We start from the raw sequence: 26,769 nt of genomic DNA on the forward strand, positions 1-26,769 counted from the left end.
GTATAAGCATCAACTTGCAGCAGGTCCCAAAACCGCAGTTGGGGTGGTAGGTTCATGTCACTCCTGTGCCTCAGAGCTGTGGACCTTGTCACAGAACTATATGCAAAGTTATGTTCTTTTATGAGTTGTGTTGTAATGTAACAGACACATTAACCCTCCATAATTAGCATTTTCTGTAAAGACGTGAATTGACGCAATTCATGGATGATGGTTTTGTTACGACCTTGACCCCAGACTATGGGACTCGGGCGCCATGGCCCCCGCCTCAGTACTTTAACAAGGCTAGAAAGGCCCACGTCAGCCCGTTGCGGGTGCCTTGGATGCAATCCTGGCACCGTTGGCATCAGGCTCACGTGGCAAGTATGGGTTCCAATGGACAATGGGTGAACATGGCTGCCCCCACAAGGATTGTCAGGGAACTGCAACAAGCAGTCTAGCACCAGGGCATGGTCCGCCCCAAAGGCACCTGGGATACCTACTGGGTATTTAAACCACGCCCGACCCGAGTCACGCGCTTCGCGTTGTTCTGCTTTTGCTGCGTGACGTTCACCGGGTCCTGCTCAGCATCCTGGCCTACACGGGTGAGAAACTTTAAAGAACATTGCTATCCTTACCTGTTCAGCTCCTCCATCCAGTCAGAGCCTTCGGGAACTTTTCCATCGTTCTCCTGCTACATCTCTAGGACAATAGAGGCAAGAATCAGAAGCTACTTACCAGCTCTCCTGGAAGGCCTCTGCCATTCTGAACATCACCCGCGCCGTTTGGTCCCAATACATCGCAGCTTCCAGGAATTCTCAGCGACCTGTGAAGAACAACAGCACAGGTCAGTCGACTTGAAAGGACGCTTTCAGCGCCGCATCTAGCGCATCCTTACCTTCTCGAACTCAGCCGTAAACCTCGGCTCTCTCCATCAGCCTCTGCAAGACAAGAGAAGAAGGTTATTACAACATTCATCAATATATACACTACTCAAAAAACACTAAAATACTTACCTGAAAGGTGGAGTCGCAGCTGGTCTGGACGCCAGGTTATCGCCAGTGAAGTAACTCGGCAGATCAAGCCAATAACGACGCAGCCCTGCCCAGCACAGCAGGACGGAGAGCGCAACATTCCGAGAATCAAGAACTGATTCCTGGCAGAACGAAACCCGGGGAAGGTGCAGTGAACCCAAAAGTGTCCCAGACCAGTCGAGAGGCACCCCTGTGGATAGAAGGTGAGCGTTTGAGGGCCACTTTTTTGAGGCTCAGGGTGGACTTTTTTTGGGTGTCCGGGCCTATTTCTTGTCCCAGTCCGACCCTGCCAACGGTTCTTCATCTATCACCACACTACTTCCACTAACACACTCAGAACTTCCAACTCCACCACTTCCAGCTCCACCATCTTTCACCGTACCACTTTCAACACCACTTCCACCTTCTTGACCTTGTTCTCTGCTCAACGCCAACCCTCCTTTCGACCACACTTCCCCACCATCCACAATCGCCACACTATCTCTCACTACTGCAACTCTTTTTGGACCCATAAATGTACTTTCCAAACACTTGAGACGATATCTGGGATTTCTTATAAAAACCCACTCTCCAACCACCGAATCCCATTCTTTTACTTTGGAAGTCTCATCAAATGTTCTCTTGTATTTACTCTGAGCTTCCTCCACCAATCTCATCACTACCTTGCGATCTACATTCACACTGTAAGCCAAACCCACCCAACCTGGGCATAATTTGGTCCCAGGTTGCCTTCCCTTTAACGAGATAAATGGAGACACACCCGTAACTGAATGGGGTGTAACACAATAATTTCACACCATCTCTCTCAAAGCATTACCCCATAGCAGCCCTGAAAGCAAAGCCAGTTGAATACCACCATTCAGGAACCTATTTAACAGCTCTACCAGACCATTGGCCCTGGATGATACAACGCAGTGCAAGTGTGCCTAAGCCATAACAAAAATGTCCTCATCATGTCAAAAAATGTCACTAACGCTGCCGTCAGGGCCTCTCTTAATCCTTTCCACTCCACCCACTTCGAATGATAGTCCACCAAAACCACAACAAATCTAACAACATCCCCCAAACCATGGATAGGACCCATCAAATCCACAGCCACTTTTTGCCACTGCTCTTCTGAAACTTGCACCGGACAAAGTGGTGTCTCCCTTACCACCTTAAATTTGTCACTTGCTAAACAAACATGACATTCCCTCACTTTCTTATCTGAATTGCTATCCATAGCCGGCCACCAGTAACTTTGACTTAACATCCTTTTAGTACTATTCATACCACAATGCTCTTGATGAGCAATCTCAATCAGCTTGCCCCGGATGCCCTCAGTGGGAATCACCTTGTGCCCCCTCTTGAGCCTCCCCCATTCCTCGACAAGCACAACTCATGCCTTACCTCATATAATCGATCACATTTCTTCTCTATTTCATCCTTGCAAGGCCAACCTTCCACAGTCCACTCCTTCACCTTACCCAGTACCAAGTCCCCTCTCTCAGCTACCAGCCAAGGCTCTTCACTTAAAGCCCCTTGTTCAATATTGGCCACAACCATCTCCTCTTCCTGCACCTTCTCCTCGATACCACTGCCCGCTTCCACTGCTAGTAGCGAGAGACAGTCCGCCACCACTTTTTCCTTGCCCGGGAAATAACACATTTGGAAATCATAGTTCTGCAACCCTAACATTCACTTCAAAATTCTAGGCAACCCTCTGGCCCAATTCCCTCCAGCTAACAATTGAAAGTGCATAACAGCCCAAAACATTGCTAATGCTTCTCTTTCCACCACAAAATATTTTTTTCTCCACACCCCTTAATGGTCTGGAAACAAATGCGATCACATGCTCTTCCTTTCAGAAAACCAACTGTGACAAAGACTCCCCCAGTCCCAGCAAACTAGCATCCACCATCAACTCTGTCCTCCTAACACTGAAAAATCCCACCAATGACGGTGCCTTAGTGATTCCCTCAATAATCTTCTGGAAACCTCCTCACACATCACCATCCACAAGAAGGTAGCTAGCTCCCTTCTTTAACAATTCCCTTAACAGCGTTGAAATAACCGCAAAATTATCAACAATTTATGATAGAACTCATAATGATCTTAATTGATCCTTATCGCATGGGGATGGAGCTATTTGAATACTCTCCCTAAACTCTGTTTGGGGAAAATCCCCTGAGCCGAGACCGTGTGCCCCAAATACTCAATTTCCCCAACACACATCTTAAAACTCTATCATGTTGTTCCATGTTATCGGCAAAAATTAAAATGTCATCTTGAACCCCTCCAGAGCTTTCTCTATCACCTGCTGGAAAACCGTCACAGCCGACGCCAGACCAAACGGTAATGAATGCTGTGAGGCCTTGACACCCCCTTGACGATGGCACTTGGTGATATGCTGCTGACAAATCTATGACCATGAACCAACAGAGATAGAGCTTCCGATGTGACTGGTAATGGATGCCTCTCCACCAAAATGTTCTTGTTAAGCTCCCTCAGGTCCACACACAAACAAATCTTCTAATTGCCCTTTTCCACTAGAACGACTGGGGATAACCATTCAGTGCCATGCACTCGTTCTATCACAGTCCTTTGTAGAAGACCATTTTACTCCTCGTGTATTTGCTGCTTCATATTATGGGGAACTAATCGCACCTTGTGCACCACTGGCCGAGAACTGCACTTTACTTTGATGCAATGTTCCAAGTCCTCTAACTTTCCCAGATCTTCCGAAAAACACCCTAGGGAACTCTGCGACCCATAGGTCGTCCACTTCTGCTATAGATACAGGAGTGGGTGCATTTGCTGGAATCCGAACTCCCAAATTTATCTGTTCCTCCCATCCCAATAAAGATTAACCTTTCTTTGCAACTATATTTGCCATAAACTTCCTGCCTTTATAAGCCACAAGTCCTTGACATTTTCCCAGCAATTCTATTTCACTATTCCCATACCCACAAGGCTGTACTTGAGGAGGTGACAGTTCATGAACATCCCTTGATAGAATACTCATGAAAGTGTCCTTTGACACTACGGTCCATGGAGAGGCAGAGTCCACCTTCATTGATAGCTCCGAGCCATCAATTCGAAACACATCCACCAGCCTTCTGCCCCCACAGATATTGTTGATATTTTAAAAATAAGTCGAGGTTTGGTTTCTCCAATTTGGCTCTCCTGTTCACCATGACTTGGTTTGTGCTCCACAGCACTGATGGTAGACTCCTTGCACATATGTGAAAAATGCCCCTTGTTTCATTAAAATGTTTCCTTTTTCTTTTTCGTGCACACAGTTTGTCCGCTGCCTGGCCCTCGCTTGGGAGCAGGTCTCTCTGCTCTGCACCTCTCACCTTTCAATGGCAGATATTCACCTCCTCCTCGCACCGCCGATTCCGCTGCAGTGCCTGGTGCTACTGGGTCCCTCCTTCTTGTCTGCTCGCTTGTGCGAGCAGTATCCCATCCTTGTCGCCACTGATACAGAACTGACACCGACACACAGGAGGTAAGGTTAAAGGATTTATTTAACTCGCTGCAGCCAAGCCCTCACATCAACTGCCTTGTGTTCCAGAACCAGGGTGGTTCTGGAACACAGACATAGTAAAACACAACATATGGCTTTTTCCAACTTTTCAGAAACCGTACTAAAAATGTTTCAACATATTTTTTACTTTCTCTATAATTATAAACATGCTGTGATATTATTTGACTATCTAATTACATTTGCTCTAATTGTAACTTAAATTTGATAACATAAGCACAGTAATTCATATTTAATACTGTGAACAAATATTACAAAATAACAAGAGTAGATTAATGACCGGAAGTCTGACATTGTTCATGTGACGATATATCCTGTCAGTAATTAAACACAGGGCCACATTGTATCATTGCACTATACAGTAAACTATACGCGCTGATATTGTATTTGATTTTAAGGTATTTCTTTCGCGCTTCAGCACATTGCCCTTTGTTTACATCCAGAGAGTAGGTAGCTCAGCCAAACAATGTTAATTTGAGGCATTTGATGCAGTGCTAATGATTAATTATAAAATGGATGAAAACATGCTTTTCCTATTACTTTCTTCAGTGCATCTTTCAGCTCTTTGTTCCTCAAACTATAAATGATTGGGTTTAGCAGGGGCATTAGAGTGACATACAGCACAGTAAGCAGTTTGTTGATATCTGTTGAAAATCCAGATCTTGGCCGCATGTACAAAAAAAGTGCGGTCCCATAGAAGAGGGTCACAACTATCAGGTGGGAGGAGCAAGTTGAGAAGGCCTTGCGTCGCCCTTCCGTAGATCTGATTTTCAGTATAGTCCAAATAATGAACACATAGGAGGTCAGGGTTATTGAGAAAGGAACAAACCCAAAGATGAGACTTTGAACAAACATGGCAATCTCAATGATGTACGTCGATGTGCAGGAGAGCTTGACTAACGGACCTGGATCACAAAAGAAATGATCAATGCGGTTTGATTGGCAGAAAGAGGACAGGAACACAAATGCTGGTTCAGGCAAGGTGTCCGTAAACCCAGCTGCCCAGCAGACGGCTACAAGCACCATACAGATTTTCTTGTTCATTATCACCACATAGCGCAAAGGAAAGCAAATAGCAACAAAGCGATCATAGGACATGGTGGTCAACAGATAGAACTCTACACTCACCAGGGAGAGAAAGAAATACACTTGAAGAGCGCATCCAGTTACTGATATAGTGTAGCTCTGAGTGTGAAGGATTGCCAGCATCTTAGGGATTGTGACCGACGTATAAGACATATCGATGACAGATAAATTGAGTAGAAAGAAATACATGGGTTTATGCAGTCGCTGGTCAGTGCACACCAAGATGGTGATGAGGAGATTTGCCAGCAGAGACATGAGGTATAAAACCAAGAACACAGAAAAAAGCAAACCCTGGAATTTTGGAAGGTTGTCAAAGGTCAGTATCAGGAAATATGCGGCAGAGGTTTGGTTCTCTGTTTCAAGTCCTTCTTCATTTTCCATGACCTGGAAAGGAAAGAACATTTAAAATGAACATGACATCCATGGCTGCCTCTAAAATAAGGCGCATTAGATTGGGGGAAGTTTTCTATAGGGGTTCAAATGCTTGTAGGTTATACATTAAAAAATGTGAGAAGCTGAAACATCTAACTCCGTATCAATCTCTGGTTCTCACACTGGAGGTTTGGGGACTTTTGACAAAGAATTTGAACAGGAAAGGTTCGACAAAGCGGTATGCCACCATGCAAGTTTAGGTGTTCTTGATCGAAATTATTTGACCTTTTCCAATTTGGGGGAATTGGTTTTGGGTTTGTTTGCTCAAAAATGCGGGGGGAGACCCCCCGCACATCCCCCGACTTCCCCCCTCCTTAACCTATTGCACTACCCCACCCCATATATATATTTAATTAAATTTTACCGAAGTTCCTCAGAAAAACGACCCCAAAAATGTGGTCAAATTTAAAAGGTCCTTTTTATTTCGATCACATATGCTAATACCAACACACATGCATGTGGTAATCCGTAACTAAACATGGTGAACCAGTTTTAATTTAATGTTTATAGCGTGAACCTGGCCCGTAGGCAGCGGAGCACTTTACAGAGTTCAAGAGAAGCCAGAGGCTGACGTTGAGCTTGTTTTTTTTGACAGTAACGCAGTACTGTGGGGGATTGTCAGAGTTTCAGGTCCTGGAGGAGAAAGCGATGGAAGAGCCATGTCTTTCATGATTTTATGTAAATGCGTGATGGAAGGGGCAGTATGGACCTCCAGGGCAGTTTGAGAAAACATCCAACCCCCCATACTTTGAGAGGTTCGTGATTCTTCAAAATTGTGAACTTTCAGTCATTCACACAAAAAGGTGTGAGGGCTCAACACAATAAGGACCCAGGGAGTGAGGGCAGGCTGCCTTCGGCTGGTGGGCCATAAAGCATGTCCATGTGCCCTGCCAGTGAGGCATGATAAAAAGAAATGAAAAATAACAGAAATAGAAAACATACTTTAGATGCTTGGGGGAGATGGTTTGTGTTGTGTGCTCACATTCCCAGTGACCTACCACTATTAAAATGTCACTGAATGTTTGAAGGGGTGACTCATGAATTTTCATGGGTCATTGCTTGAGCAAATTCGAAGAAACTATCCTTAACAGAAAGTTCTTACAGGGTTTTCCATTGACGGAGGCCTTATTTTTGTTCTTGGCTAGAGTGCCACAAAGAGTTAACAAGCAAGGAATGTGGTACGCAAAGGACAGTGCATGCAATTTTGTATGTTCCTGTCAAGTGTGCATGCCTTCACATCCCCTTTCAAGTTACTGTTGCTAGAATCCCTCAAATAATCAATCGCAGGCAGAATCCAAAGGTGAGTGAAGTCACCTGCGCAGCCGAACAGGGCAGGGACACAGTCTGCGCACACAGAAGAATGTTGGAGGCGAGCCCACATTGGCTGGGCCTAGAAGTCAGCAGAGAGGCCAGGGATCATGCAGGCTGAGAGTCTACGGGCAGGCAAGCAGCAGCAGGTCATGAGCAGGAGCACAGGTAGCCAGGCAGAGGCACACATGGAAGCTGAAATCATGCTCCCTTTCTAAGCTTCCATGACACAGAGCATTCGCATACTTGCTTTTCAGAGGTGGTGGCAAGAAGGCTGTCAGCCCATAGCTGCCTTCTCGCCACTATTGGCCTGGATTCGGCATCATTTCTCGAATATTCTCTGTGTCTCTGGAAAGAGCACAATCTCTGGGATTCAAGGGTGGAATTTTGGTACACTGCAGCCTTTGCTTGCCATGCAACAAGCATGGTTATAAGAGGGTTCCTCTGATATACAATTACCAGACAATTCTTCATCAGCAAACCCTTGCAAAGACATTTTAAAATGCCTCCTTATAAGACAGCACAAAATTATTATCGGAGCAGTTGTGCAATGAAGACAGAAATCAACAATCATTAACAGAATATAAAAAAATCACAATAACAACAGTGTTTGAACTGTACACTGTTCATGTGAAGTCGACGACACAACAGTGTTTCGGCCTAAAACAGCTGTAAAGTGCAGCTAGGTGAGCAGGCCTTCATCAGGACGTGTGGTGAAATGATAGTCCCGGGGTCTCTATCTATGAAGAAACAAATGGAGTACAGTGAGTGGGAGAGGACCTCAAAGTAAAATGATGATTCAGAAAGCTCCATATGCTATAAGATATACAAACAAGCTCTCCCCAGGGGAAAACTTGTATCTTACCAAGGGTTAATCCATAGCCAAGGTAAGACCGGTCCATACTGAATACAGGAACCGAACAGCCATTTTGCTGTGCTGTAGAAAACCAATGAGTGCCTGTGGACTCTGGAAGGACACATAGGACACTGTCAGAGTGCCATCCGGGTTGTAAAGTGTTGAAAAATGTCTGTTTACATAAGGTGCAACGCTTACCTCGAGTGTCATTTGCGTGATGCTGGAGAAATGGAATCAATCAGCATAGGTTTAATTACTTAATCCCGGTTCAGTCTGGGAGTTTATTTCAGAAGCAGCAAATAATAATAATAATAATAATAATAATAATAATAATAATAATAATAATAATAATAATAATAACCTCTGCTGTCTCACCTGAATTTCTATAACTCAAACAGGGATATAAATGCTTCCACCTATTTGTAGGATTTCACACAGTTGGGTGCTGGGAGCCTCTCATACACTGGTGTCAGTAGCGTGCCCCCGACCCTAATGTATGAAAGGGTGCTGCCAGCACATAATTATAATTCTAATTGGTTATTTGTAAAACGCTTAATACCTAGAGGTTTCTAAGCGTGGACCCAGGTATCGAACCTGTGTTTCTCTGCATCGTCTTGCTTCCAAGGGGAGCGCGTTGCCCCTGGCAACATGGTAACATGTTTCACCCAGACAAGCAGCACTGAATTTCAATTACCCTGAGGTATGTTACACTGCCTCTGGGCTATCTTTTCAGGGGTGTGTGCTGAATTTGCGACTCAGCACACACTCCTGAAAATGTACAGGGCACTTTTGAGGATGAGGTGATCTCTATATTCTCAAAAATGGGGCATGTAACAATAGCGCCATTAAAGAGTTCCAATTTGTAAAAATGTTCTCCAATGGATAATTTCCTTTGGGATCCATCTCTTTATCCCACGCCATTTCCAGCACCACACTGAAGACATGGATACTTGCTGCGCCATTCCCTTGCCATCCTTCTTGGTCTAGGGCTCTTGTGCTTCCCGGTTGCCTGAACTCGAAGGGAAGAAGATCCCCACATGTCCACCTTCCCCTTTTTTTAAGGGGATCCCTCCTTCACAACTTACTCTCTGCCCATTGTCCTTCCATTGAACGTCGCTCCTCCCTGCCCCTTCCAGCCCGCGGTGAGAAACCTGAGGGTGTTTCCCAAGTTGACCTCGGAAAACCCTTATTCAGGCGGCCAGGGGAGGGCTGGCACTCTCATTTTCCAACCTGGGGGTGGACAAGCGAGGGAGTATTACCTGGATAAGGGGTACCCGGGGTTATGCTCAGGGGAATGCTCCAGGTGAGACGCGGTATGTTACCTGGGGAGAATATGAGGAGAGTGAGATCCCTGAGACCACATCTGCCCGCCTTCTTCCCATTGAATCTCACTTACCCAAATCCACCGACCCCTCTGTATATAACCTGTTCCCTAGGAGATCAAACCCCGTCACATTCAGAAACCGGCTCTCCCAAAACTGTTCTAGTGCTGTGCCGTACCCACATACACCTGGTCATTCTTTCCCACTCCCCTTTGGTCATATTTCCTGCACTCCCCTTCTGTTCAGACAAAACACTACAATTCCCACAATTCCCCCTGTTCACTTAATACTAATAATCCCAGTCATTTCTGTTTTTCCCACATACCCTACCAATTCTGTCCCCCTGATTGTCATCTTCCGAACACCCACTCTGCCATGACAGAACACTACCATCACCACAAGCCCCTATGTTCTGTAATTCATCCAGGTCATTCTCGTCCATTTCACAAACCTTCTCCATCATATCCCTTAGGATATTCAAATTCTATAACTTTCCCTCTTTTCCAACATAAACTCCTTTCCACAACAGACTTGTGATGTTAAACCTGTGTGCCTGACATGTCCTAAACCTGGCGTCAGGCAAAGTCAGGCAATTAACCTAAACCACACGCACCTGATGGCCCTTCCTTGTCCCCACAGGTATAAAAGGTGGAGCAAGAGAACGCAGTACGAACAAGGTGAGCATGGCAGACAGCACGGCGAGATGGCTACCACGCGGCAGTTCAAGAGATGGAAAAAGGTGGCAGGAATCGAGAGGGTGGCGAGGAGAGGAGTGACCTTGCCCTTTTACTCCCAGATCCGCAGAACCTTCAATGAAGAGAGCCTAAAACCGCGAACAATAGCACAAGTGTCCTGCAGCAGATGTCAAAAGTACACGGGGCAAGCCTATGGCGAAAGGCAGCAGCAAGGGAAGCTCCCATGCCCGTGGTACAGGCTTTGACTCCAAAGAAGCCAACAGCCAAGTGGTTCATCATAACCGGTAAGTAGAGGGGAGAACCAATAAGAACCGGGCTGTGATGAGTGAGAATTGCAAAGTGTCAAGTTTAAAACCAGAGCTAATGAACTTTGAATGAACCGTTAAAATTGTGAAGGGGAGACCAATTGAAGAGGGAAAGCAGCACCACGTGGTTGGCAACTCGAGAGACTCTGGTCGAGCCCCATATGAGAGAAACTACAAGTACCAGAAGGCCATGGAAGGGCTGGCAAATTAGGTCGAATTGGTCAGACAGAGGGTCAAGCAAAATACCTGTACAATCGAAAGACTTTGATCTACAAGCAGTGTGAGGAAAAGGGAAGCAAATCCCACAGTGAAAGTGAACATTGAGAAACCAAGGGAAAAGAAATCCTGCAAAAGAGAAGAGGAGTCCGAGCCCGACCGAGGGAGACCCAGGGGTGAAGCAGTCACCTGAAGTTGATTGATTAAGGAACTGTGATACATCATGAAATACGATACATAAAGGGTCAGCACCCAGAAGAGGGAGACCAAGGGGTGAAACCATCACCCAATCAGCCCCAGAAGAGGGGGTCCCGGGGTGACCCTGTCACCCAGTGAATATTTGGAACAAACATTCATTTGGGTAAAGGAACTTTTGTTTTTTTAATACAACAGGCCCGGAACGCAAAAGACTTTCACAGGAAACGAGACTTGGCCATCAGTGGTCCTAAGAACTAACATTGGAACTGTCGTCTCGTGCGAAAGAAACCCGAGACTGTACTGTGCTAAAAGCTCCCATCTTGCCCTGTGTCCAAAATGTGGGGAAGGGAGACCCAGGCTACCACATCCTGACATATTATTAGAAACCACTTCTTTCATTTCTTGAGAACTATCCCACACCCCTTTTTGTATTAGTTGTAAGGTTTGACAATAGGTTTCTTAGTATAGGCCATTTTGTTTTGATAGAACACTACTAGGACTGCCTTATTTTCATTTGATGGTCGACGCTTGCTCCCATCTTAGATTTAGGTTTAGATTAGGCATTTTTCCAACCTGCATAGAGGATTTCATTGTTCATTAAACACCCTTGAACTGTGATCACTTGTGTCTGTCTTACTTCTTGGCAACATGAGTTTCTCACACCGCTCCCTGTCCACTTCCTTCACCTTGCTATTCCATCCCTGCACCTTCCCCACCCCAAGCTCATGCTGCGGTATGCACTGCCATCAGCGGCATGATAATGACCCTCGCGGCACAGCTGGTGAGGTCAATATAATGGCAAAGTGGTTAAGACAGTAAACACTCCTTTTAAATATTCAGTGAACTGTGCACCTCACCACACCGAAGACGTTTCCGACTTTTGCCAGGGCTCACACTTGCTGTCTGTGCTGGCTTTCTCAATGCAGCAGTAAAAACAGATAACACCGGCACACACATAAATTACACTCTATCAATTGTATGGTAACATGTTTTTACTTTTGCTATTTCACCCAGACAAGCAGCATGGAATTTCAATTTCCCTGAGGTATGTTACACATTGTATTTGTTTTTTAATTGTGTCACTAAGTTGTTGCTACCTTAACATTTAAAAATCATTCCAAATTTTTTATATGAACTTCTTTTCTTTCATCCAAGAAGCACACTATGTGCCACTGGCATTATTGTTGTAATTTGCAGTATTATTTCATTTTTTTCGTTTTGTTTTTATATGTGCACCATGCCATCAAAGACTGTGTTGGGGTACCTTCAATTTTAGTTTATAAAGTAAGGTGATAGGGTCCATTAAGTCTAGAGGAGCTGGCATACAGAGGGCCAAAAGGGTAATTCCCCCATTCCGAGCTTCTCCATCAGGACCCCTTAAATTTGAGAGGAGAAGGGAAATAGCAGAGTTCTCCAGACACAGGCAGCACGCGACCGCAGATCACAATAGTGGTCATGGTACACCACCAGTCAACAAAGCTCTAAGATGTGATTGTGTATCACTTGATATCTTAAAGTCAAGAGATATAACATCTCTCTTAAAGAGGAGCATTATAAGTCATATGTTTGATATCGAGAGTGGCCAAAGGAAAAGCCAGTTGAAAAAAAAAAGACTTTTGTAAATATGCAACGTCCTCAACGTGTGCGCAAGTACATGTTCAGCTTTTTCAGGAAAGCCTGGAAAAAAAACCTATTCAACTACATTCCAATGTACTGTGCTCCACTGTAACCAAGGACCACACCATTATGATTATATGATGTTCCATCTCTGGTGCTCCAATATAACCAAGGAACACATCAGTATGTCAATATACTTAACCAAGTAATGATTTTCCTTACCATGTACAAGTAAATCTTCTGTAAGAGCGCCATGATGCCTCAGGGCCGCTGTGCGCTTTATACATTTAAATAAATAAATGAATGCTCTTTTTGCAAACTATTATACCCATGATAGTGACACAGTGATCACATGCTTTTAGGCCGTGATAGCAACACTTTGATCTCATTCTTTTTGTGGTCTGAAATTGTATTTAGGGTAGACATAGTTTTGCCACATTTTTAGGGAGTTATCAGGCTGTCTGTTGCATAGTAAAAATGCATATTAAAACACATGTGTAGCAAGGTATTTCTTTTTATTCTTTTCATCACACCTCATTTTGAATATGTACATTGAGCTTTGAATATGTAGGCTGAGCTTTATGAAGAATAGTTGTTAGATGTAGTAATGAGCAAGAGTGCTGCCATGCTAGAGTAGGCCGTTGTCACAGGCTACAGATATTGCCATTTTTAGTGTGCTAGCTAGGCTGTATTTCTGAGCTATGGTTATTTAATTGGAGTTTATCTCTGCTGATTGGCAGAAAGCACCAAGCAGCCACAGTCACGGTGGAAAGAGATTCAGCTAATTGTTACGAGGGAGAAAGTCCTCAGCGGTCTGAAATGAGATTCAAGAGAGAAGGTGCTTTCCCAGACGAGAGACGAATGAATACATACTGGTTGTGAATGACTCTGTGAAATATGCAAGAAGGCCCAGACAGCAGCATTGTCAAAATGGAGAACTAGGATGTGAACAAAACGGGTTAGGATGAAATTACCGAAGTAGAAAAGTCCTACCACCAAAAGTCTGACCCCCATTTATACGCATATGTATATGTGGGGGGGTAAAGTTAATAAAAATGTAGTGGTGTAAGGTGGGGGGGATGTGGGGGTTGTCCCCCCACATATATATATATATATATATATGTGGAAAAAATGGTGAAAAATAAATAAATAAACAGACTTTTGGTTGTCAGACTTTTCAACTCAGTAATTTCACACAGATCCAGCAAAACACCCCCATTGAAAGTCAAGGCACACGTTCCAGTGGTAAAACAAAATTAATTTCCAGGAGCAGGGCCTCAGTTACTTTTTGTTTCTAGGATTGGCAACATGTATCGAGATGTGAGTTGCCGAGTGAGCAGGTGCGAGGGGTGGAAAGCTAAGAGGGCCAATTGTGGGGAAGGGATTGTGGTGTTCCATGGGATGCAACAAAGTTTTGGCCTCGCTCATTTCCACTCATTGTATGATTAATCTGTCTCGGTGGGATGCTACAGCCTGAGCCTGAGCCCGAGCCTGAGTTGTCTCAGGTGTCGCTGTCCAATTAGGGTTTAGCTTTGTTATCAATTGCACCATGAAGAGTGTGAACCAATTAAAATGTTAAATTTTGTGCTGACTATGAAATTATGTGATTTCTGAAGGGTGGTATTTTGATGAGAAAGAAAACTTACAATTACATTGTTTAATGTATACTGTTCTGTAGGGGCTCAATGACGAGGGGCCAATGGAAATGTTAGAATTAAAGCTAATGTTACTTTTGTAGAACATGTTAATTTTGCGTTTTGTTGCTTTAAATATTGTAGCCCCGAGAGGGCGTATCGAGATGGTCCTCAGTTCAATTCCACAGAGCTGTCTGATACACCTGGCTGCATTTTACAAATAAAAACCTGTTTTTCTTGCAATTTGAGCACTCTATTTTCGATTCCTTTTGCAGTCCTTTTGGATTACTTTGGGGTACTTTTGCAACCTTTACACTTTGTATGACACTCAGAGTTTATTCCAAATCTGTATGCACATGATGAAAAGATGAAAAATCTACTATGTTGGAATTAAAATCTGTCAATGAAAGCATACAACAAACCTGTTGTTACCATGGTTGATGTTTAGTATATGTGTTATTCCAGGTCAACATTGATGAAAATGTATGTTTTACTCTGTGTAAATGTATGCTATGTGTACGTAAATGCATGGATATTAGTTGAGTTAGTCTTGTAATTTTAAGTTTTTATTATCTTGACTTGGTAGACAATATGGTTTATAATAATTGAATCGATTAGTACAATAATATGATACCCGCTCTATAGTTAAGGTGAAAACATTGTAAATAGTCTTTTCTAACAATTCTATTCCTAGTAAAATGTTTGGCACACCCTCTCATCGCCCCAAACCTCACTAACCTCCTACAACTGGACATTTTGGGTAAATATTTGTTAAACTATGAAAAGTTATTAAGAAAACAAAAAAAAAAGTTTTAGGACTACTCTCATTCATTCTCCAATGGAGAAAAAGTGCAATTTGTGGGAAGCTGTAGTGCAAAAGCTGCTGAATGGATTTGGACCAAATAAGAAACAACTTGACCACAGTGTTGGCTTAATTTCCTACACTGGTTTGGGGTAAATCTGTCTAGTAGATTTAAAAGTATTCAATGTTGAAGGGGGTGCCTTCTTCCAAAAACATTTCTATATCGCCTGTGGTGCAAGGCTTTTCAGAAATGAAAATGCCATTTCTTTTTTGCTCGATGTGACCGTTTGCCGCGATAATACAAGGGAAGCCAATAACAAAAAGTGCAATGACATCAAGCTAGAGGTGGGGTGGGGGAAAGAGAAGACCGATGTTGGGGAGTTGAGGATGGTGTGGGAAGTCAATTATGGGTAGAACATTTTCGGCTTATCAGGGTAATACCGGGGGAATCTCACAAGATGACCATGGCAATGCCACCAGTCGCGTTCGGAAACAAAATTGCGTGTCATGAAACATAGAGTGATAGGGTGGTAATTGGGGAGTAGGGCACATGGAGAACACCTGTAAGGATGGGGAAGGTTTTTTTCATTTTTGAGCAAACGGCCCAGGCTAGTGGCGCCCAAAGAAACGCATTGGTTTAACATGTACAGTGGTCATGTACGAAGCTATTAGTGCAACATGTACAGTGGCTGGGGCCAAAGACCATGGCCAATGGGCCCTGAAGAAACTATAGGATAACTACACTTTTGGACATCACTGAAAAAACCTTGTTTAATGAGACATTAAAGTGAATATTTAAATAAAAAAACATGTGAAATCCCTCATTCCCTTCGAAAGAAAGTACACCTTAACTATGTGCCCCCTGTTGTGCAGCATATGACAACAGGGATGACAATACAGATGACATGACATTACTGTGACATCATGGGTGACATCAATAATTACATCATACATTACATCCCAGGTGACATCAATAATCACACATGACTTCACTGATGACATCACTGTAATAATGTGCAAACATTATTATAATGAACAATACTATGTAAGCATTTATGTACATGGAAAGATCATTATTTTTAAATGCAAATGCATATTTTTAAAACTATTTATACTATTTAAAAAAATATGTCAAACATAGGAACGAAATCAACAAGTAATGCTGTAACAATCAAAGCAATAACCATGAAAAAATAACTAAAACAGGAAAAAGAAACAACCTTACAACAGTATGACATCAGTAAATGCCTATTTACAATCAACCCTATGTAAGATAAGCAACACAATAATGAAAACTCATACAGATACAAAAAGACAGTAAGACAAACCTCCAGCACACACAGACACCCACCACTCTGACATACGTAGCCCAACTAATACATAATTTAAAAAATAAATAATTAAAAATAGTAGAAATACAATTGCATATGTACTTCTAAATGTACTGAAGTGGTAAAACTAACTGAATTATTTTGTACACTAAGCAACCTTTCAATATTTACAATGCATACTTTGAGAAAAAAGACATTAACATGTATTCTCTTTCTTTTGTGATCATTGAAAATATGAATGTGTACAGTTACTGGTTGCAGAATACTTCATGTTTATCACGTGTTTACTTCTATATATTCTTATTTGTATTTGGACTAGATTTACTGACTAAATTATATTGGAAATACCCGAAATGCATTTCTTTTAATCAGGTACTTTCTCTGCATTGAAAGATTGTAATTGCTTACTAATATATTACTTTCAAATCATTTGTATGATATTACATATTTTTTTATTTTAAATGCTATAACTTATGTATTGTTAAGAATGGGCAAACGTTCAACCTTAATGGTGACTGGGGCATGGAAGGGCATAAAGAAAGAATTAAGAACTTGTAGATTATGTAAGAGTCCAACAGAGCTGGAAACCAATAGACATATATTAAATTTGTGCCATGTACTTATCCTGTGGTATATTAATAGCATGGGGACGTTTTTACACAAATTAGAAAGCATTACAATATACGCGTTTTGGCAATGGAGTTTAGCTGGAACTAACACATCTTTGACTCTGGCTATTATTAACTTGTAGTACAGAATCAAGAAGATTCTGGTAGAAAAAGAATGAGAGGTACTTAGAACTCGTTTTTTGTACAGGGGAAACTCGATTGATAAGCCCATTGATATAATTAGGCGATAAATAGGTTCATGCTTGACGTGTGATTAGCTGAACTGTGGATGATGTTAATGATTCATTTACAATCTAAATGACTGATATTAGTATTAGGATTGTATTCACATGCTAATTGCTAGTCCTTAGGTATGTCTGTGAATACTAGATGATAATTTCTTACTTGGATGCTATTGGACTACTATGATTGACATTTTATAATTTTGAAAGCTGGATTACGCATTATCTAGTCTGATGTAGCTGTGAATTTTGTACTCCATCTTTTTAAATTACATGTGATTTGTTGTAAGGTGTGAAACGATTGTATAAGCTAAAACACTCTAAATAAAAATACATTTAAAACAGTGATAAATACTACAAATGGATGCGCCACACATAATCATATGATTAATTTTATTTTGGTGCGTTGCTCCATCTCATAGTGTTATTATTGTTAAGTGTAATAAAATAAAATACGCATGGAAAAAGGTGAAGAAAATCTTAAACCTTTTTCAGGTATGTTACTGTTTTGTTTTTTTTAATTTTATTATTTAAAGCACAGACATCGCTTGGGAGCAGCAGAGCACTGTACAGAGTGTGGGTAGCCTGCATTTGGGCTGGCATCTTTTAACAGTAGCGAAGTACTGTGAGGTCTGTGCGGCGGTATGTGCATCCATTGGGATTAGTACCTGGTCAGATGTTGTTGAAAGAGCCATGTTTTGAGAGATTTGCGAAATTGGAGAATTGTGGGGGAATTCCGAGCCGACACTGGGATAGAGTTGCAGATAGTGGGTGCACGACAAGAGAAGGATTCTTTGCAGTTCCTTTCTTTGCGGATGAGTTGTGATTTAAGCCAGTTGGCTGCACAAGGAGTGAGGGCCACCAGATATGTGGAGTTTAGCAGCCAGTTATGCTAGTGTGCGATGCTTTGTAGATGATACATGCAGTCTTGAATAGTACCCTGGCTTGGAAAGGAAGCCAGTGTAGTTCTCGTAGAATGGGTGTAATTCAGCCAAATGTCCATGATCCTGTAATAAGACATGCTGCAGTGTGGTGCACTTTTTAGGGGAGCCAAGTGAGCAGCTGGGAGCCCTGTCAGGAGTGCATTTCCCCCATTGATGTGCGAGACCACAGAGTTGTGGATCAAATCCTTCTAGGTGCATATCATTGAGACATTGTGGACAAGTAATTTTTTAGCGGGCAACCAATGAAGACAAATTCAGTCGTGGATGGGTTAGTTTTAGGTAGGCAGGACTGGATGATGGCTAGGTAATCGCTGAGACAAATGATGTCCTGTGTGCAATTTACTCTCATGTACAACTGAGTATCATCTGCATATTGGTGGATGGCTATATTGGCATCATTGGGGAGAGTGTCCAGAGGCTCCAAGTAGGGTTTAAAAAGGATTGATGAGAGGATTGAGCCTTGGTGGACTCCACAAGAGACCTAGAGTCAGTTAGAAAGCAACAAGTTCATCTGGACAGCCTAATGTGTGTCTGAGAGGTAATAGGTAAACCAATTCAGGACAGTGCCAGAGCATCCCATCTTGTCAGCAAGGAGGGGGAGAAGAATGTGGTGGTCGACGGTGTTGAATGCAGCCGAGAGGTCAAGGAGGACGAGGAGACATGAGTCACCCGTATCCATGATTTGGAGAGCATCATCCACCACATAGATGGTGGTTGCCTCAATGCTACACTTTGGGCGGTACCCTGACTGATAGTCATTTAGTAGGTGGAGTTGTTCGTTTCTGATGAGCAGATGTGCAGCAACTACTTTTTAAAAAAAACAGGAAGTTTGTAAAGGGCCTGTACTTGGCCAGGTCGTTTGGCTCTAGGGTTCGTTTTTTCAAAAGAAGTCATATGAGACCAGCTTTGTGGGTGTCCGGGAATGATCCTTCTGTGAGGGAGGCATTGATGAAGCACTGATGATGCTGAGGAGTGCATTGAGCGCTGGGCCCATTAATTAGTTAATGATGGAGGCCCAAATTATATTGTCAGAGTAAGAAGTAGCAAAATTAACAAGGGGGTCTGGGAGTCCCTCTGCCAGACATTAGTCCTGGTTACGAGAGACTTACCTAGAGTCTTTAGCTCACTATCTTTCACAGAGAAGAAATATCCCAAACATTCTCGTAACCAGGACTAATGTCTGGCAGAGGGACTCCAAGGACCCCCCCTTTTTAATTTGCATATTTGGGTAACCTTGGGTCTCACCCTAAATTACTTGGGGAATCCAGATGTGGACTCCTTGCTCACTATTCTTAGAGAGGCACAGATCCACCCTACTGATGAGGTCCAACCAGACCGAAACACGTGTCTGGGGTTTCTCTTGGTGCTCTTGTTCAGAGGAGAATTGCCTAGCATTTCGGTGCTGGACTGCCCCAGGGCAGGACAAAGACTGATATGTTTGGGATATTTCTTCTCTGTGAAATATAGTGAGCTAAAGACTATGGGTAAGTCTCTCGTAACCAGGACTAATGTCTGGCAGAGGGACTCCCAGGACCCCCCTTTTTTTTTTGCAGAGTAAGAAGTAGGTCATTTTTAGTAGATCCGGGGAAAGAGAGGAGAGAATTTGGTCAGAGGGGCAGTCTGCATGCCAGGGTGCAGGGGATGCCAATGCTGTGAAAGGATGATTCGATGGTCTCTCAGGTTTTGGCTATGTTTTCAATAAAAAAAGTGTTGATTCTGTCGCATTTTTCCTGAGTTGCTGGTACCTCGGTGTCTGGTGAGTGTTTGGTACAAAGCTTTACTACTTCAAAGAGGGCTTTGTTCCTGTTAGAGGCTGCCGCAATGGTGGTGGAGTAGTAAGCAGCTTTGGCCTCTGCAATCAGAATCCTGCAGATTGCGCACTGAGTTTTGAGGTTGGTGAGGTCTCCCGAGTTATGTTTTTTGCACCACTTTCTCTAGGGCTCAGATTAAGCTTTTGTTGAAGGCTAGCTCGGGGGTGTTCCATGGGGCAGATAGTGTCGTTTTAGCCCAGCTGGATTTTAGGGGGGCATGAGTGTCTACCAGTTTTATGGTAGAGTTGGTGAATAATTCCGGGAGTCCTGAGGCATTCCCTGTGGTGGGGAAGTCTGCAAAGTTTGCTTCTAGCTCATTGACCGGGAAGATTTTGAATGATTGACGTTAAGAGAGCAGGCGTTTAGCCCGAATTTTGTGAGCCGTAGTTGAGTGGGTGAATGATAATAGGATGGCAGCATGGTTAGACCAGTCAAGTGGGATCAGGTCTACACACACAATGCAGTAGGATGATGTTGATCTGATCACTCATGTCATGTGTGATGAAATTATTGATGTCACCGGTGATGGGCAGCAGGGGGCACATAGTTAAGATGGTCTTGCTTTCATTGTGAATGTTAAGGGGTTTTGTTGCATTACACTTTCAACGTAATGTCGACTTAAACAAGGTTAAATAAAAGATAAATGTGAATGTATGTGCACGTCGTGATATTGTTTTTTAATATACTTATAAACTGTATTTTGAAATTGTGGCAGATTTTATCATTTAAAATAAATAAAAAATATATTTTTATGCATGTTGAGGATTTTTGTGTACTAAGCACATAGCTTGCTACAATTACATAATATGTCAGACATACTGTTTTAGAGAATCTTATTTGAAATATCACTCCAACCTGAGATGGTTAGAAATGTTGGGGTTGCTCTCATCCTTTTGCAATGGCCCAAAGGATGAGGCAGAAGCAAAAGAAACTTACATGAGCGAGCTTGCGGCTTATTTGAGCTGTCCACAAGACTTGGAAGCAGAGGCGCAGTAGGAGAGGGAAGGGGTTGCAGGCAGTTTTTTTTTTTTTTATTTATTTATTTGTATTTGACTCTCCTAACAAGTAGGAGAATCTTTACAAAAGGAAGAAGAATACAATCACATTACATAAAGTACCTACAAACATGGAACATTACAATATATAATCATAAAAAAGAAATAGAAAGTGACCATCCTTCAAGTAAAATTACAGACCAAGAATTCCTATGACATATTGCTAAAGGAAAAGAGAGAAAAGGAAAAAAAAGGAAATAAACGATAAAAATATCTACTCATTAAAATATCTACTCATTAAAATGGGCGTGCATCATCAATCTTATACAGATTTGCAAAGGATAGAGGAAAGGGAAAGAATAATTCATGACGTATTCATGTAACAGTCTTTTTCCAATTCTCTTGCAATTACATTACATAGTTTGGTTAGAGCAAATATGAGCGGTTTATGGTTGCCTTGCATCATTCTAGCCCAAAGGAAAGGAAGGCAATCAGTAAAGTTAATATTTACAAATTCAGTTAGTAAAATCGTTCTTTGATTCTTAAAATGGGGACAATATAAAACCAGGTGTTTTAATGTTTCAATGGTTGCGGTGCACATAGGAAATCTACAGTGAGGACTCGATGCATACAACTTATGACCAACCCATTTTACTACTCTTTTTTTGGTATGGAACAAATTAAATTTAAACCAAAGGAACAGCTTCCGAGTAGAGTTACAGGGAAAAAGCACAATGTAATCGTATCTAGGGATACGTTTGCGTGTAAATAAGTGATATTCTTTGTAAAGTTTGTATGATCTCATTCTATCGAGGGTGGTACACCAATCGAGTTCGAACAGTTTTTTTTTGGCATATCCTGGTCTGTAGTGAACATCATCCACAGTGATGTTGGCCATCTTAAGTATAGCAGCCATTTTTGTCACATAGAGAGCCATAGAGGACGTGGGCAACAAGTTAATGGTACGATTCAGCTCAACATGTAGGGAGTTCGCTATAGGATGTCCAATCTTAGCGAAATTGGTTAGAAGTCGCCATTTCCAACGAGTGGATAGAGCGACTAAACCTAATTCATGCCTCAAGATTACGTTAGGTAGGGACATCGGAAGCGACATGGCACGTTTCAGGGCAGTTCCTTGCAATTGATCCAGAATTGGGCCCATCTCACCCATACATATGTCGAGAGAGTACAGAATTACACTCTCAATTTTTAGAGTTAAAAACTCGATGAGGGGAGTTAGTGAAAACTTACAGTATTTCACATAAATTACCTTGGATTGTGAAATCAGGGGTCTGATCTTTTTATTGAGTAGGTCAGTCCACATTAAGATAGAATTTTTCTCTGTTAGATGATAACCCAAATAAATTGTTTCTGTAATGAGAGGGATGGGAGTCTGCATGATGTGCCATTGCGACTTGCCAGTTCGCTTCCGAACACCAAATTGCATTACTGCTGTTTTGGCAGGGTTAGGCGTCAAATTGTGTGCTAATGCAAATTCCTCAAATAGCCGTAGTTTGAGTTGGAGGCCTGACGTGGTGGGATCGAATAGAATAATATCATCTGCAAAGGCGAGCCATTTGAGACGGATCAAGCCAATTTTAACAGAGAAGAGATTTTTTGCATCCCAACCTTTATCGAGATCGGACAGGTATAGATTGAAAAGGGTGGCTGCGAGGTTACAGCCTTGCTTTAGGCCTACCTCTGTGCTGATAGCTTTAGTAATACGTCCCTCTGAGGTGAGCTTAATTCTATAAGAGGTGTTAGTATGTAAGGCTTTGAGCCAGTAAATAAGGACAGATGGAATTCCCATATTGGTAAGTTTGGCCCATAATAAGTTACGAATCACTGTGTCGAAGGCTGAGGACATGTCGATGAGGGCAATGTAAACAGGATTAGATGTTAATTTCTTAGCTTCTGCGATGGTAAAGGCCATAATCATGGCATTAAGCGAGGTGGACATACCTTTCCTAAAGCCAGTTTGGTATTTGCGGCAGTTAACGGTGGGGACCATGGCGGAATCAGCCTGCTAGCACGACAGGGCCACCTGGTTTCAAAATGGCAGACCTCCTTTTTATCGATTTGACCGGATGAGCCATGAGATAGTCACTGAGAAAAAAAAAACAAGTTACAGCACATAGGTTAGGCACAGAACCAAACAGGGTAAAGCAATCTCCAATACAGACATATCACTCCACTGAGATGCACCTGCTCGACCCATTATCATTACGCTCGCCCAATGACTCAAAGAATAAAAGGGGGCCAGAGTTTGGGGTGGGTGTGGGAAGTTGGCAAAGGTTGAAGGGTTTGAAGCAGGATAGCGCTTAGCAGGGGAAAGGAGTGAAGAGAAAAGAATATAAGACTTGAGAGAAAGCTCCGAAATAAGTAGGGCGAAGGAGAAGCAAGAAGGAAGGCAGTAAGACGTCTTCTGATGGAAAGATGGAGGGAAGATTAAGGAAACGATGAGTGGGAGAAGATAAAAACCAGGAGAAGGAAGGGGGAGGCAACCAGCAGGAAGAATAGGAATTGGAGGAGGAGTGTGAGAGAGTACCATCCGAGCAAGAACGAGTTAGAGTCTAAAAGCAGGTGGTGGGCAGTGAACTCCAATAATAAGGCTCAGAATTGGTCTAGCCAATATGCCCAGAGACCAGAAGGAAGGCCAAAGGATGAAGGATTTAGCCAGTGGGTCACATGTTCGGGACAAGCCTGGGTACCGTTGCTGGGATAACTAGGTCTTGGGCCAAAGACTGGCAGTTCCAAAAGCTGAGAATTAAAGAAGCAAGATGAGAGACAGACTACCTTGGAGCCAAACTCCTGATCGGATAGGATTGGCTATTCCACCAAATCCCACTAAAACACCCAATCTCACATTAGAGAATAGTAATGGTTCGTGCCACAACGCCTTTGATATGAGGCCAAAATGACAACAGCCTAAAAATCTACCTGAGAACAATGGTGAATACCTCAATGTTCATCAGTGACAAAGACACTGTCATTAAGGCGATTCCAGGAGCAGTGAACTATAAGCATCTGTTACTGACTGTGTTGCAAACTCTACTGGATCCCACCATCATGACCATAAACCTTTATTTAATTTTAGCTAAAAGTGATGATCCTGAGAGAGACTGGCACTAAGCATTAAAAAATGTAATTGCCCTTGCTAAGTGTCCTTTGCCCTCATTTTATAAAGATGTATCACATATTGATTTTCCCAATGCTTCTTCCCTCATGTGTGCATCACAATAAACCTGTTTGTAAAACCCCAAACGGCATCTCACATTCTTTGTAGATGCCTCTCACTGTGACTGTACCCATAGGGTAGACATAACATGAATCACCTTGCCAGGTGGAAATCCCAGGTGAACATATATAGGGCCCAACTCATGGAATATTTCGCGGGGGACAATCAGAACTTTGCGGGCCATTCTGCGAGCTAATCCCCTTTTGCTGTTTCATGGAATCGACTTTGCAGGACTTTTCCGGACTTGTGGACTTTGTGCAGGCCCTGCACATCTCTGTGAGTGGTCGAGTGCCATGTGCGAGACTCCTCGCAGAGTGTGAGTTGGGCCTACGCACAGACCTAAATAGGCGGCAGAACATGCAGAATGAGGACAAAAAGGGGAAAACGTGGGAGATTCTAGGAACGTCCCATGCAAAGAAATCACACGCCCACAACTGAGCACAACCATGCGTATTCATGGGTCCGATTTTGCAACGTCACGTTGGAGAAATCAGTGCGCAAAGCTCACAATCTCACCACCACCTCAAGGCATGCGTAAAGTCCTGAGCTCATTGGAATCACTGTGCACAGCTAAACCCTGATTGGGAACTTAGGGGTGCAAGCATGCAGTTGGGGTGCCGATTGGACTCAGGGGTGCATGTATGTAGAATAGCAGGGTGAAGCAAAGGTTTACAAGGATTTGCACATAGATTTACTGGGGAATTTCTTGAGTTATGAAACATTCTACGCATGTTGTCGGGCTGCTGTTTAAGTTGCGGGGGACCACACGTAGTGTCAGCAGGGCGTACCAGGGGCATTCAGGCCACTACGTGTGTATAACGTTACTTTGTAGGAAAAATACTAGGCCCTCATTACGATACTGGTGCTAAACCATGGCGCTATTAGCACCATGGTTGGTGCCGGTATCGTAACGAGTCCGCCAATGTTCAATGGGGAATTACCACCCCATTCCACGGTTGGCGGGGTGGTAATTCCCCATTGAACATTGGCCCTTCCCCATTCCCATTTTTGCCCCATAGGGCTCAATGGGACTGGGGAAGGTGCAAATTGCGGTACCATACTTAGCACCAAGGTCCCTTTGCGGGTCCCTACTTTAACGGCTGGTCTAGACCAGCCGTTCAGGTCGGATCCCGCAAAGGGACCTCGTAGTAAGGCGCTAAGTGTTTAACGGCTCCGCAGCCTTTTACGGCACCATTAAACACTTAGCGCCAGGGTCCTAATGAGGGCCTATGACTATGCAGAGCACACACAAAATCTTATGTGCGCAGGGACGCGCAAAGTAGTTCTCGGTACGCAGACTTTGCGGGATCGATGCACACTTTTCCAAGAATCGGGCCCATAGTGTTTATTACATATTTCAAATGCAGAAGATATTTTTTCAGGTTCCACCTGAAGCTTGTGCAGTGAGGCTCTAGGCAGAGATCTGAGATTTGATGGAGTCTTGTTCCCAACTAATGGCACATGATGCTGCAGGTACCTGCACCCAAATCACTTGTATCAGCACCAAAGAGTCATCAGCAAGTTTTGGACAACTGTCATTAGGCCTTTGGCTGGCTGGCAATGTGGCAAGATATTCACTTGGGCTGATCATTTTGAAATGTACATTTAAGAATATAGCTATGACGCCCCGTCCCCAGGGGTTAACACAAAATTATGCACAAAATAAATGAAGACATTAAAGGTGAGCGTTATATCACATTGTGAATGCTACTTGAAAAATTTCACTCAAATAGAGTTAACAAAATGTTACAACAATGTTTCAGCATAACGCGATACGGGGACACTCATTTATTTTCTGTTTACTATTGAAAGCAATGACGTCACACGTGACCTACGTATGACATCACTTCATTATATTGAAATTAAATTAAAATGGCAGCCTTGAAAGTCTAACATGCAGGACGCTGATTTTCGGCAGGGTGATTCCGAACAGGACACCCAAATTATTGGTGAGTTACTTCAACTTAATAGTAATTCACGATAATCAAAGCAGCCTAATTCCCTAGAGAATATTTCTATCACAAATTAGATTGTGAACCAAGGTAACAATAGTATAAACACCTAAACACTTTCCGATTTACAGTATGAAAGAATACTTTGTGACCATACTTCCCACTGCTGCCATACTATGGCTACATATGTAATTGCTATAATCCCACCCCTACTTGCTTCTCACCTACCTCACCTACCTACAGGGATTGCAATCATCCCACGATGGCCTATACACCGCTGATTTACAATTTCACAATAATCCTAAGCAGCACAGCCCCACCAACCTAAACATCATGACCACCCTCTGCTTGCACCCATGGTCATATCCATGCCCCACACCATTCCTACCGACACCGCTTAACCATCAGGCCCACCCTAGGATGCTACCTCATGCTGTACTGCCCAATGCTAGTAAGTTGCCCTCCTGGCTACCATACCACTTTGCCACCCTAATACCTCCCTGGTTTCAAGCAAGATCATCCACTTAACCCCAACCTTGAAACCCACAATGAGCCACATGACAGCTCATTGCATGTGCACTACTTCGCAGCTGCCCTAACTATGCCGGAACACCAACATATTGACATCTTTGTGCCAGCTC

The 26,769-nt window shown here is 43.0% G+C and overlaps 1 protein-coding gene across 1 annotated transcript in view; it reads right to left on the bottom strand.

Moving 5' to 3' along the window:
* Nucleotides 1–884: 884 nt before the first annotated feature.
* Nucleotides 885–26,769, bottom strand: part of LOC138579745 (olfactory receptor 10A3-like) — a 61,253-nt gene continuing 35,368 nt past the window's right edge. Inside the window, exons 2-4 of the mRNA XM_069649979.1 lie at nt 5,077–6,006; nt 2,400–2,636; nt 885–917 (exon numbers count right to left, since the gene is read on the bottom strand). Coding sequence (XP_069506080.1) covers nt 885–917; nt 2,400–2,636; nt 5,077–6,006 — 1,200 coding nt within the window. The remainder of the gene's footprint in view (nt 918–2,399; nt 2,637–5,076; nt 6,007–26,769) is intronic.

The sequence above is a fragment of the Ambystoma mexicanum genome, chromosome 3p (assembly GCF_040938575.1).
Source record: "Ambystoma mexicanum isolate Mex_15411 chromosome 3p, UKY_AmexF1_1, whole genome shotgun sequence".
NCBI classification, from domain to species: domain Eukaryota; kingdom Metazoa; phylum Chordata; class Amphibia; order Caudata; family Ambystomatidae; genus Ambystoma; species Ambystoma mexicanum.